Source organism: Vipera ursinii (assembly GCF_947247035.1).
Source record: "Vipera ursinii genome assembly, chromosome: 1".
NCBI lineage: Eukaryota > Metazoa > Chordata > Lepidosauria > Squamata > Viperidae > Vipera > Vipera ursinii.
In genome coordinates, this window is record NC_139512.1 from 217,569,535 (window position 1) to 217,584,604 (window position 15,070).

Below are 15,070 nucleotides of genomic sequence, written 5' to 3' on the forward strand. Positions count from 1 at the left end.
TTCTGGGCTAGAACCAAGTTGAAACCATAATGCTGTATGAGTTTATAGAGATTGCTGGACATGTCCTAATATTATTCACACTAGGGATTTGCTGTTGATTAATATACCACATCCAACTATTATAGAATGGGTACCTGTCAGCCCCACTAGTAGACCAGGAAATCAACTTCAACTTCACAGGAAGATTAAAACTACTTTTATTGACACTGACTATAATAAACTGCATTTTGGAAGCCTGATTGTGCTGCATCTCCTCTTTCTTATAGTTAAGTGAATTAGGAGGTCTCTGACTGAGCCACTTCTGAATCCTATTTCAGAGGGCTTCTGCCCCTGTTCTTGAAGCATTGGCCCTTCCTGCATATTTCTGTCAAGGCCATTTCTTTTACTCTCTACAGAACCTTTTTTTTTTAACTTGAGGACTCTTTTGAGTCCAGCTTTTGTGTAGTAAAAGGGAGATAACTGGTGATTTGGAAATATCAACCGCCGGAGTTGGTGGGGCCAAAAGCGAAGGCTGACTTTTTTGTTTGTTTTGGATGGGGCACAAGGTGAGGCTTAGCGTAAATGTGGTTTGCAAAAACTTATGTCACTTATTTTGCCTTTTATATCTTCCCTGGAAATGGAAAAATATTATGTTTTCAATGACCCCTACAACCCTCCAAAGACAAGAAGCAGTTCCACCATTTTCTGTCCCACTAACTCTGAGAAAATTTGGGAGAGGGTATATTCTAAAACTACTGTATTTTCTTACCAGTGGCTTTGTTGTTTGACATGGAGAAAAATAGGGATGTTCTTATGATGTAGTATGAACTGGACACTAAATATCATCTGTTAGTATGCTCAGTACACTTTGAACTTCTGTAAATGATCTATTGATAATTGAATTTTGGTCATGAATTTCCTTCTTCCCTCCACTTTGTTTTCTGTGGGGTTTCCTGAACTAGGATTGGCTCAAATCAGTCAGTAAGTTTCTAGAAGAATTTGATTTATTAGTTTCTTGGTGTATCTTGTTTTATATAGGTATGTATGTTCGTTTCATCACTCTGTTTGGAACGTGGCTCAAGATCCAAAACAAAACAAACTCACTTGGAATTCCAGCAACAAAATTTTATTTCAAAAGAAGCGTTTGCAAAGGCTTGTTGGACTGAAACACACACAGGAGTTCAGCCACACCTTACAGAGCTGTTTGACACATTTTTATATCCTATCCCCGACGCAGATTCCCACTCCCCTATTGCACTCAACGCCCCTTCCCTAATCATCCGATAAACTTTCCAGACCGCCTAAAACCACTGTCCTTCCCATGTTCCAGGAAGCCCCTTTGTCCATATCCTATCTTTCACCATCTAATTTTCTGTTACCACAGTCCATCTCCTATAGTTGTTTCGATATTTCCTCTTACAATTTGTAACTTCTGCTTTTCACATTTGTACCTGTCAATACTTAGATAAAATATTATTTCTGATCTTCAGTTGGCTTCTGCTTCAACCTTTAGACTCATTAGAAATTTCTGAATAATACTTTTATTCCTTTCAACTCCTTTAAAATTAATTCCTATGCTTAAAAAGTACAGTAGCTTTAATTTTCAAGGTTCAATTTGTTTTTCTTCAAAAGTGATATACAAGAACTTTTCCTTTGACATTCACTCTAAGAACCAGAAATGTAGATGATAGCTATGTATATATTTCAAAAGACAAACATCAGCAAATATCAGAAAATTAATTTTTCCTTCATATATATCTACATTCACTCTATGGGCAATTGATTCTCGCACAGCATAGGGCTATCATATCAGGGGTTGCAACTATCCATTTAACCACACAATAATAATCAAGTCAAACAGAAAGCTCTGTTGCTATCATCTTGTCTCATCCAGATTTTTAAGTACAAATCTGATAACATTTGTCTAAACCAAGCATGTCCAACCTTTTGACTTTCTTGGGCTGCATTGAGTGTAGAGGAATTGTCATGGGCCACATATAAAATATATAACATAATTTATATATAGTATGTAAAAATAATGTTAAAAGTTTATGATCTTGTGGGGCCTCAATACTAGTTGTCGAGGGCGTCATGAAGTCTGCAGGCCGTGGGATTGGACACTCCCAGCCTAAACTGTCCGTTCTCCCAGCTTGTGTCCTCAGCACCCATTGTAGGACAACAGCAGACTGGGTTTCAGTTCTAAGAATCCCAAGCTGGAATCCCTGTTCAGAGACAGGCATCCTTCACAGAGAGTGTTGAACAAGGTTGATTGGAGGATAAAAGAGATTAATGATTAAGTGTTTTTATACACTGAAATTATAGCTTAGAAAAGCAGCATGGGCAATTTCATCCAAACATTTATTTTTATTTAGAACAAAGAACACTGTCATATACAAATTATATAATGCAGATGAGCCTGCCTGTTGCTAGGATATGTTCCTCTCTTTAAATATGTATAAGCTGGAGCAGGTGATACCGAATGCAACACTAACAAATCAATTTTTTGAATTAACAACCATTTGGTTTACTGGAAGTGAACAGAAAAACTATGTTACTGAGATCCAGTATATCACATCATGCCGAAAAATGCAATTGTATTGTATAAATGCTCATGGGCTGACATATTTTCCATCTGCTATTGGTGACTTGCTTAAAAAACAACCACATAATCATTCATATTTCATTACAGCATACTGTAATGAAGGTGATGGAACACTAAGCAGATGGACAGGTTTTACATTTCCTTGAATGAGATAACTTGTCAGTATTAAAGATGATCCCATGAAATTCTTGGTTGTTCAGAAAAATAGTTATGTGCCAGTCCTTGTTCAGAGTTAAAGAAGTATACCTTCTTTGGTTTCTGAACCAAGCCAAACAAAAAGAGAGGAAATGCATGTCCAAAGTCATATATCATTTGCAGTGCTACCTGGGCAAGACTTTAGGATAGAAATTAGCAAAATGAACAAGAGGGCCCCCCAGTACAGCAAGACTTACTTTATTTATTTAACATGATAGCAGTAGTCCAGTATCTGAGGGGCTGCCACAAACAAGAGGGGGTCAGGTTGTTCACCAGAAGACCAGAGGGAAGGACGAGAAACTGATCAAAGAGAGAAGCAACCTGGAATTAAGGAGAAACTTCCTGACAGTGAGGACAATTAACCAGTGGAACAGCTTACCCTCAGAAGTTGTGGGCGCTCCATCACTGGAAGTTTTTAAAAAGAGACTGGACAATTACCTGTCTGAGATGGTATAGGTCCGTGGTGGCGAACCTATGGCATGCGTGCCACAGGTGGCACGCAGAGCCCTCTCTGTGGGCACGCGTGCCGTTGCCCCAGTCCTAGGCCTTCAGATGGGTTTTATACAACCTTTTCAATTTAGGCCTCTACCACCGTGTGCAAAAAAAAAGAAGGTTCAATCAATCAATTTCAACTTCTCGCCAAGTTGGAATTGATTGATTGAACTTTTTAGTCCCACCCAGTCTGCCGTTACCACCGCAGCCACGCCTATCCAATGGGCCACACCCGCCCAATTGGTCACGCCCACCCGGCACCCAACGATACATAAGCGGGTTTTGGGTTGCAGTTTGGGCACTTGATCTCTAAAAGGTTTGCCATCACTGGTATAGGTCCTCCTGCTTGAGCATGGGCTGGACTAGAAGATCTCCAAGGTGCCTTCCAGTTCTATTCTATTCTATTCTATTCTATTCTATTCTATTCTATTCTATTCTATTCTATTCTATTCTATTCTATTCTATTCTATTCTATTCTATTCTAAACAATCCTGTTCTGGAGTTTGAATGTTTGTGCACACCCCTATGGTCACATAGCCTGGCAACAGGCTCATCTTCACAGATAGTTGGAGTGTTCCGCAGTCACATGACCACAATTTTTGATTATTATTTTTTGCTGATTTCCAGAAAAAAATGCCGATAGTCATTCACTTAACTGTGACATTCTCTTAATGACTGCAGCATTCACTTAATGACCATTGCAAAAGAAGTCATCAAATCAAGTCTGATCACACGGGTGCCTCAACATGACCGTCATGACCTACAATGAAAATTCCTGCCTCCATTACTGTCATAAGAAGCCCCTAGGACTGTGGCAGCACTGCAAGTCCCCCCCACTCCCACCATGGGTCAGGAGATTTTGACTGCCTGAGCTCATCAGTACATGGAAATCTGCCACAGGCTGGGAGGCCTCAGCTGGTTAGGCCCACTGGCATGCAGGCCTTCCCCTCACTTTACCACTCATGAAAGGCTTGGGCCTTCTCCCTGTCTCATCACTTTCCCAGAAGGCCAGGATCTTCTGTCCACCTACTTACCTTCCCTTTCTGTGCAGGATTCCAGGAGAGTGGTGGGGCAGGGAGAAGGCCTGCACACCAGTGGGCCTAGCCAAATGAGGCCTCCATGCAGTCGCTTAATGGGATTGTGATCACTCACCAAGACAATGGATGCCTCATGTAAGGAACATAATGATTTACAACCCAAATTGTTGGCTCACTTGTGGTCCTAAGTTGAGGACTACCTGTACAAGTAATCCTCAACTTACAACAGCTCATTTAGTGACCATTTGGAGTTACAGTGGCACTGAAAAAAATGACTTCTGACCATTTTTCACACTTGTCTTTTGCAGCATCCCCATGGTCACGTGATTTGCATTTGGATGCTTGACAACTGGCTCATATTTATGATGGTTGCAGTGTCTCAGGGTCATGGGATCAACTTTTGCGACCTTCCGACGACCAGTCAATGGGGAAGCCAGGTTCATTTAACAACCATGGCAAGAAAAATTGTAAAATGGAGCCAAACTCACTTAACAATTTTTTTCCATTTAGCAACATAAACTCTGGGCTCAGTTGTGGTTATAAGTCGAAGACTACTGTATAGATCCACCCTAGATTTTCCCATACATGCTTGTCAAATGGGCTGGAATTCAAATCTTATCACTATCCAGCAGAGGTAGATGGGCATATGGGAAATGGGATCCAACGCAACTAGAGCAAAGCATAACAGGAAATGTTGAAGTACACTGCTGCATAAGAATTTATTTTTCTGGATCTAAAAGAAGCATTTTGAACTTCTAAACTAGCTTATTGAATCTAGCAACTCATCTAGCAATAAAAGCCAGATGATCCTTACCTACCTTTTTATAAATTGAATTTTCTGAGACTGACTATAAAAGCCCTTTTATCAAACATATAAAGAAGGTGTAAGAATAAGTCTGTTCTCAGTTAATGAACCGGCCTGTCTACCCTTCACCCAAGGAAGGGTTTCATTTTGACAAGGAAAGGTGTTTTTGTAAAGATTATGCTAAAAGTAATCCTGTTAGGAAAATCCTTGAATGCTTGCCTGTGCTAGTGCATGGATATAAGAATCAAAATATCCTGCTCTTGCTACATCCAGCATTAAAAAATACAAAAGGCAGCCATAGCAGTATCTCTGTAAATGGAAATCTGGTACAACTCCAGTAAATTGACTCAAGCAGCATTCCTAGGATGTGATTTCTCTATGCACTTGAAAGACACCACTATTTTCCACCTTATTAGAATGAACTTCTCCACAAACTGATTGACTGACCCCGTTACATGAATTAAATAGAAAACCATCACTGAGATTGAGACAGGCTTCTGAAGCACGTTGCACTCAGTTGATTCTTATGAAAGATTATCAGCTTTGTACTATGAACACATTCATACACTGTTTCTGGAATTGGAAGAATGGGTAATGAGTCCGAGTCAGGTTTAGTTCTCTCGATTTGCAATAAGTAGAAATCAATGGAATTTTCAACTGTGACCATTATAATAATCAGACATAGCTACATCTGCAACATAACTGCAAGTATATAGTATTGTATTGCGATAGCGAGTTCCCTCCACTCAATATTTCACTGTAAATTGGGAGTTCTTATACTACTCTAATAATAAAAAATTTCTCTAATTGAAAACAAGGGGCTAGATAAAGATGTAATTGTTCCAGATATTTCTGGTAGAAAATACAAATACAAAGCTTTTAAAATTAGCTGCTTATTGGGATGAACTCTTTGCCTGGTACCGTAAATTTAAGCCTTTCTTTTCTCTTATTTTTCCAATGCAATTGCAGCTAGTTTTTGTCTTTATTTCTTCACCTAGTTTCCTTTGCTTTGTTTATTGTCTCTGCTAGGAGATGTGTGTATGTTTATTTCCATAGCTGAAAATGGTTTGTGAGGGTGGAATATGCAGATGGGAATTAATTCTGTAAACCGGTGTTATTGTACAGGCTATTAATCTGAGCAGGAATAGTAAATTGGCAAATTTAGGTTGATAAAGTGAAAAAATCCATATTTTGCCATTTTTTCTATTTGTCTGTTTGGGTAGGAGGTAACTTAATTTCAGCATCACTGTGCTGGACCAGTATACATTCAGCTGCTCCATTTTATGTCTAGTTTAGGAATTAAGAACTGTGTTAGTGTATTCAGCATTTACAGGGTTAATACAACACCCTAGCAGCATTGTATGTAAGAACATGGAGCATTTACAGGGTTAAATGTTATTTTCTCAAGAGATGCCTTATGGGAATTGTAGTCTAGCTGTATAGTGAATACCATGCTTTCTAGTTAAGTGGGTGGAGCTTTCAGTTTATGGCAGGACTTCCTGCCTTTGTCTTTGTACTACTCTCTGGATGAACACTGGCGTGGCTGGGAATAACCAGCTCCATCTTCAACATGTAACTTTGCACAGGATGGAAAGTTCATCATTTTTTCACCTAATGAGATGGATTCAAATTACAATCTTGCATTCTGATGGACCAGTGCTGTAACCGTTATTGACATTGGAAGCATGAGAAATAAAGTAGCTTGTTTAATCCTATTTCATTTGAGTTTATTCTGGCTGTTTCAAGAGGGATCAGCATTCACATCTCTACGTGAAACAGTACAGTGAAAAAATGATGAACTTTCCATCCTGTGCAAAGTTACCTGTTGAAGATGGAGCTGGATATTCCCAGCGGTTTATCCAGAGAGATAGTACAAAGACAAAGGCAGGAAGTCCTGCAAATAAACTCATCACTGTACTGCAATAGGATCAAATAAGGCACTTTTTTGAACTCATTGGTTACATTGTTTGCTTTCCTCCTTTGTTCTATTTTAATGGTTTGTTTGTATTGTATTTTATACCTCATAATTTGGAGATCTCATTTTGTACATCACATTGATGAAATGTTCAAATATTTTCAATAATGAAGAATATGTTTGATGCATTGCAGGGAATGCCCATGCGTGCAAAAAGTTGCTCTGTAACTTTCTTCTACACTGGAATAATCCCTTGATCAGGTTTAAAGTGCTGTGAGTGTTCAGTTTGAACTGAATGCCTGGATAACAAGGAAATAGTTTTCATTCAGTACTACAGGCAGTCCTTGACTTACAACAGTTCATTTAGTGACCATTCAAAGTTACAACAGCACTGAAAAAAGTGACTTATGACCTTTTTTCACTTACAACCATTGCAGCATCCCCATCGTCACATGATCAAAATTCAGACACTTGGCAACTGGTTCATATTTATGACGGTCGCGGTGTTCCCGGGGTCATGTGATCTTCTGACAAGCAAAGTCTATGGAAAAGCCATATTCACTAAACAACCGTGTGACTAACTTAATAACTGCAATGATTCACTTAACAACTGTGGCAAGAAATGTCGTAAATGGGGCAAATCTCTCTTAGCCAATATCTCACTCAGCAGCATAAATTTTGGGCTCAGTTGTGGTTGTTAACTCGAGGGCTACCTATACTGTGATCCAGATAGTTTCTCAAACAGGATTAACTCCCAAAATTCTCTGGCAGGCCTGGGCATTGCTGAAAATGCTAAGATTTGAATTCACACCTCTGGAAATTGCTTGGATTAGGGAATCTTGATCTAGAAGTCCAGTTACTATAGATGAATAGAGCCCAACCATAAACCAGCAACCTGGAATCAACTAATGTCCCAATCGACCCCAAATTACCAGCCCCATTCATCACCAATAGCAGTCCCACATCACTGTTCAACAAACAGTAGGTGAGAGGGAAGTGTGGCATAGCTAGATTCAGAGGAGCGAAGGCAATACTGATACTGTGAACAAGGAAAGGCAGTGTAAAAAATAATCCCGGGTTATTGGCCTCAGCAAGCCTGAATGGAGGAATTGGCTATATAAGAGGATTGTTATTTAGAAGGCAATTCAGCAGGTGAGGTTTTGCAAATAAGTGTCCTGGTCTGCTTATTCCCCTTTGCATTTGACATTCTATTATATCCAGAGGGCAACCGATTACTCTGAGGCTAGATGAATTATGTAAAAGATGAAGGGCACATAAGCATTCATTAGTTCTCAGCCTCTTATCTGCTGCTCCAGAGGTGCTAGGGGTTTTAATAAAATGTGTCCTGCAGTAATCAGTTTCTCTGGATTCTAAATGCCTCTGTGTATAACTGTTAAAAACAATGTGGTTGTTTCTTTGGGCTGCTTGAAGTTCTTTCATTTCAAGCCTCTCTAAAAAGTAAAGGTAAAGGTTCCCCCGCACATGCGTGCTAGTCGTTTCCGACTCTAGGGGCCGGTGCTCATCTCCGTTTCAAAGCCAGCGCTTGTCCGAGGATGTCTCCGTGGTCATGTGGCCGGCATGACTAGACGCCAAAGGGGCACGGAACGCTGTTACCTTCCCACCGTAGTGGTTCCTATTTTTCTACTTGCATTTTTACGTGCTTTAGAACTGCTAGGTTGGCAGAAACTGGGACGAGTAACAGGCGCTGTTACGCGGCACTCGAGATTCGACCCACCAAACTGCCGACCTTCTGATCGACAAGCTCAGCGTCCTAACCCACTGAGCCACCGCGTCCCTTTACTCAAGCCTCTCTACACACTCCTTAATGACTAAAATGTGAAAAAAGAGGGTGGGAATCAAAAACTTTAAACAAAGCCTCTCAACCATATTGTTATTATGAGAGAGAAAAATAACTAGTATAATTGGATAGCATGCAGAGTTGCTAGCATAGCATGCTCTGCTTGTAACCTGCAATAGGTTTAAGACAGGTTTGTAAACTTGCAGCTTTCCAAATCTGGTATATCATAACTATCATCAGTCAGAATGGAAGGTTATTAGAATAGCAACTTCTTGACAACCACAGATTCCGTGTCCAGACATCATTTGTCCAGCACATCTAGGTCAACAGCTTTAATCAGTTCTGGTCTGATGGAAATACCTAACAAGGCCTAAGTTAGATTCCCCAAAGTGAGGGAATATAATGCAATGACCCTCTAATGGATTATTCTTCTGTTTCTGGCACATTGAGACTCTTCTGATTTTCATACAATCATTTGACTTGTGAAATTGGCTGGTTATCATTCTGTCTGAAAATTCTGTTGGTCAGCAATTTCTTATATGTGTGTGTGTGTGTGTGTGTGTGTGTGTGTGTGTGTGTGTGTGTGTGTATCGTATAGACAAGTTTAAATATCCAAGTTGCAGAGATATCTAGCAAAGATATACATTCATTACATAAACATTACTTTGCCCTTTCTCATTTCTAAACACATGTATTAAAATACATTGTAGGGAAACGATACACATAAATTTAACAGCTGGCATTTGTGTTACCCTCCTAGGCTAGTAAGAGCCTATAGATCCGTGGTGGCGAACCTATGGCACAAGTGCCACAGGTGACATACAGAGCCCTCTCTGTGGGCACGCGCACTGTCACCCCAGTCCTAGGCCTTCAGCTGGGTTTTATAAAACCTTTTCGCTTTAGGCCTCTGCTGCCATATGCAAAAAAGGTTCAATCAACCAATTTCAATTTCTTGCAGGGAAAAAAAACAGTTCTCGCAAAGTTGGAATTAACTTTTTAGTCCCACCCAGTCTGCTGTTACCACTGCAGCCATGCCCGCCCAATGGGCCACGCCCATCCGGCAACCAATGATACATAAGTGGGTTTTGGGTTGCAGTTTGGGCACTCGGTCTCTAAAAGGTTCACCATCACTGCTATAGATCAAAAGTGGACCTGCAGACTTCTGGGGAAAACAATGGAAAACAAGCCTGCAAAGATTGCTTCCTTAGGCTGCATTGCTTCATCCCCAAAGCAGACACTATTTTTGGAGTGGCCACAGTAGGGATACAGAGGGTTGCCCTCCTTCCCCAGTGTGAACTCTGGAGATATTCCAAAGATAAGCGTGCAATCGGAGATGGGGCAGCGGGCTGTGGGGCTCCATCGGGTGAGAAGCAGGCCAATTGGCCTGCAGGAATCCAGCAGGGTGGGATGACAACAAATAGGTGGGGGCCACTGCAACATCTCTGCAGCCATAAGAACAAATGAATGTAGAGGTACTTCAGCAGCCATAACTTTGAAACTGAGTTAACTAGTGGGGGCTGCCTGTTGTAATTTTGCAGGATGGCCAAGCAACAGGACGTAAATCATGGTTTACCGGTATTCAGAAATTTGTATCACACCTTTATTTTTTATAAATAACTCTTTAAGGTGGTGAACATATCCAGTATACCTTCTTCCTCTTATTTTCCCCACAATCCCATGAAGTGGCCTGAAGCAATCCAGCTGGTTTTCATGGCTAAGACTGTTCCCCCAGTCTCTAACCTGGTACCTTAACCACTACACCAAACTGGCTCTTAATTATTCATAAATTACTTACAAGATTGTCCGATACTATACAAATGCACGACAAGGTATCAAACAATTTTACTATATAAAACACTCAAGTTGATTTGAATGTGGATTTGAATATGGATTTTTAAAGATACCAGATTCCAAGAGATGGAAAAAGATGCTGTAGATCTGAAAATGGATTTAAAAATGCTAGGTTACAAGAGGGATATGGACAAGGATACCAAAACAGATTTAAATTTGATACCAACTGATGTCTTAATAACTAAAGGGGACAAGTAATAAATCAGAAGTACATTTTGGAAAGATTTTGCATTTACTAGACATGTTAAACCATTGAAGCTGAAAGGAGTTAGAGAAAATTATAATTAATCTTGGGACATTGGCAAGACTAAGATCAAGGCTTTCTGAAAGTAAACATAAGGAACTTTAACTCAGATTAAATATATGTGGTGTGAATTCTGGTAGTTATTTAATGGAGTTTCTTTTTGATCAGGATTGAAGAAATTTAAAGATCTGTTTATAAATGGAGAGATTTCTTTTGCTCTTTTTCTTAGGGAAAATGGTAAGTTGGAATATAAAAATGATCTGATTGGGTGACACACACACTTTCTGATAGCTCTTAACAAGACTTTTGCTGATTAGGACTCAATGACCAGTTTTTACAATTTGATTAATAAGAGATGAGTCATGGGAAGAAGAGATCGTTTTTTAATTGAAATATTAGAGGTGTTAAGTGTTTTTTATATTTGTCTGAAGGCAGGGGAGACATCTTTTATAGTACAAATCTTTTTCCCTTAGGTTTTCTCCCTTTATGCTTCTCTGCCATCTATTGGAATACTGAAAGCATCCTGTCTGTAGTAGCAGCACCAGCTGCCCTCTGGCATGGGCCCACTGGTCCCCCTCCTACTGGCATCCTGAAAGGTCCTGAAGACCTGGCTTTTCACCCAGCCCAGGGGTAGGCAACCTTGGCTCTTTCATGACTTATGGACTTCAACTCCCAGAATTCCTGAGCCAGCATAGCTCAGCATGGAAACTTCTTTTCCCTCAGCAGGGCTGGCTCAGGAATTCTGGGAGTTGAAGTCCACGAGTCATAAAAGAGCCAAGGTTGCCTAGCCCTGACCCAGGCCTTTGGGTAAGTATGTTCAAAGACCCCCCCTCCCCCACTATCTGGATGTGTTACCTCTGCCATCCAGGTTCCTTTTTCTTTTGTATTTCGTTTTACCATGTTTTAACAATTTGTAAGAGTTTGGCAGCATAAAATTTCATAAAATTAAAAATTGCATTAAAAAAAGAAAAATGTTTGTAGTGACAAGAATTAAAGGTAATCTGTTAAGTACTCCAAATGTTCCAATTTCTTTAGTGCAGAAAAAAATAATTAAGAGGTGCTCTCCCAAATCAGGTTTCTTTCAGATGTTGAAAAATACATGTTTCATTAGCACCTGCTTGATGTTGGAGAAGTTATACAAGCACAGATATCATATAAAACGTTTCATAAGCTACTGCAAACTAGCAGGCTTTTGTCTACCTGCTAACATAGCAGTATGTATGCCTGATCAATGTAAACAGCTGGGGCCGGTGTTTTGGAGCACGCAGCTCACCCTGTTCAAATCTGCTTTTGAACTATATCCTAAATTAATGTGGTTTCGGTACGAGTGAAAAAAGAAAAGTTCTAAAGATGATAAAAAGGGGTCCTTGGTGCTCTCTCGTTTTCTTGCAGATGTTTCATTGCCCTAACTAGGTAGCATTATCAGTGCTAGTAAGGAGTGCTGTTTGCTGTCAGCTTATATTCTGGTGTCAATCCTAAAACCGCCCCCACCCACAGGCAGGCAAGACACCAGAATATAAACTGACAGCAAACAGCACTCTTTACTAGCACTGGTAATGCTAACTAGTTGGATAATGAAACATCTGCAAGAAAACAAGCAAGCTCAGAGCGCACCAAGGACTCCTCATTTCAACCCTGAGCTACAAATATTCTCCTTCAATGATAAAAAGTGAACAGAACCACCAATATGGGATGGGGAGTTTTTACTTAGAAAGCAACTCAGTAATATTTTGCTCCAGCAGCTTGAAAAGTAGAATTTAATGAAGTTTTACTTCTATACAAAGCACCAAAATAATACACACATATCAGTTTCCATCTCAGTACATTGATTTAATTTATATGCAAATAAAAGAAATTAAGATAATGCAGACCAAAAGAGTTTATTCTAAACTCACAATACCAGCCCTTTTGAGAAACAATAGGCTGGACCTTTAAAGTGCTATGCTTATGTACAAACTATTAAAATAGTAAATATTTAAAACTTGTACGAGGCATTACGGTTACCCGCTCATTAGCATTGCTGCAATTTTTATCAGTCTGCAACAAGTCTGCAAATCTCGTTTTTAGTGAACAGAACATACCACTTTACAATTGTTAGTATTTCTTAAAATGTGAATAGCTTGTTACAAAACACATTTTATAATTTTCTGGCATTTTTCTGTTTAATATGCTATAACGATTACCTTAAGTACCACTACACATTACCAGCACAAAAGGACTTTGAAGATAATGAGCCCAAACCACTAGCCAGTCACTTCAAACCAGCTAAAGTCTTTTAGAAATCTGCATCCAAAGTGAATGAATTATCTGCAGGACTTGACATCACACCCATCCTTTGATATTCTCCTACACGCTTTTCAAAGAAGTTGGTTTTGCCTTCCAGAGAGATATTCTCCATAAAGTCAAATGGATTCTCAGCCTTGAATATCTGAAAGAAATTGATAATTCAGGCATATGGTTATTATTACTAAATCAAAATATAAGCCATTTTTGTTAAAAGTACTTCAATCTCAAAGGCCTATTATCACCTATTCCACAACATCCCTTTTTTGTTTAGAGCTCTCCCTTGGCAATGTGTTTCACACCTGCCACCTTCTGCACATAATTCTCCCTACTAGTGTTCTCTTAAAGGTAAATAAAAATTGGGTTTTTTTTTCCAAATGCGTGTTCACCATGGTGCTCCATAATGCACAACATTGTTTCTATTCCACTTTTAATATTCTAAGCCTAGATTCATGATCTATCCCTTAATTACTCTGGAAAGAAAACAGAACATGGGTTCTACTTTTAGCATGATGAAGCAAGAGCTATTAAGGATGTACACCATGCCACTCTAGGTCCACCATTGTTAATACTACAATGACGGCATGGAGACAGAGATCCAAAGCTGGCAGATGCTAATATATATTATACACACACACACACACACACACACACACACATATATACTGCTCAAAAAATAAAGGGAACACTTGGACTTCCGGTGGCGACGCAACGCCGAAGACAGCCGTTTTCGGGCTGCCCGCTCCGCAGCTGTGTTTTTCCATCGTAAACAGCGCCGATCAGCTGTTTAGATGGATTTGAAGCCCCCTCCTCGGGAGAAGAGGAGGGGGTGAGGCCCCAGGTAGGGGTTGAGCTCTCCGGGGCCGCCTGAGCTGAGAGCTTGGGTGGCTGAAGGATGAGCCCCCCCGAAGCCTGGGTTGCTCCGAGCTGCGCAGCGCCTCTGCTCTGGGATTATTGGAGCAGAGCCAGGCGTTAGCAACCACCCCTGCCAAATGGAAATACTTTTGATTATCAAGAAGCAGGCAGAGCGGTACAGGAGGTCAAGGTGAAGTGGACTCTTTATTTTTACTCTCTAGCTCAATGGATTTTATAGCTTCAAAGTGAAAGTGAGTAATAAGTGAAAGTGGGGGAAGATGGCGGCTAAAACTTCTAAAGCTCTTCGGAATGTGGGGTCCTCCCTGGTGCAACAGACCTCATTGCAAGCTTTGCTTCCTCCTGCATCTCCCCCGGCATTAACGCTTAAGGATTTACAAGATGCTCTTGGAAAGCATGTACAATTGATGTCTGATATGATGGATGAAAAGTTGAAAAAGCTGGAGGAGAAAATGGAGGAGAAAATGGAGAAATTGGAGTAGAAGAGAAGCTGAGAGCAATGAGGGTGGACATTTTGTCTAAGGTTGAATCCGTAGCTGAATGTGTGCTACAGCTGGATATAAAAGTGGAGGATCTCAGTCAAAAGAACTCTATATTAGAAGCAAAGGTATTAGAAAATGAAAATATAAGGGATAAAATGGACGAAGAATTGAGCCTTGTTCAGTATAATCAGATGCAGCATGCTATTAGAATTAGGGGTTTAAAGGAGAATGGTAAAGAAGATTTAAAGCAGCTGATTTCTGAGGCTCTGGAAGGGGTACTGGGCCAGTCAGCATCTGAAATTGAGGGAAATATGGACAAAGTTTTTCGTGTAAATTCATGGATTGCAAGACAGAGGAAGTTACCCAGAGATGTGGTGGTCTATTTTACAAAGAGAGCAATGAGAGATGAAGTTATTCAAGCTGCTTATGATACTAATTTGGTAGTGGCTGAGCAAGAAGTTTTGGTTTTAAAAGAGATCCCTCCGAAGATCCTAAGGAGAAGGAAAGATTTTGC

The 15,070-nt window shown here is 40.1% G+C and overlaps 1 protein-coding gene across 1 annotated transcript in view; it reads right to left on the bottom strand.

Annotated features, from left to right (window-relative positions):
- Positions 1–12,667: 12,667 nt before the first annotated feature.
- Positions 12,668–15,070, bottom strand: part of RRM2 (ribonucleotide reductase regulatory subunit M2) — a 14,896-nt gene continuing 12,493 nt past the window's right edge. The window contains exon 10 of the mRNA XM_083378925.1: positions 12,668–13,346. Within this exon, the coding sequence (XP_083235051.1) occupies positions 13,194–13,346 (153 nt within the window). The 3' untranslated portion in view covers positions 12,668–13,193. The remainder of the gene's footprint in view (positions 13,347–15,070) is intronic.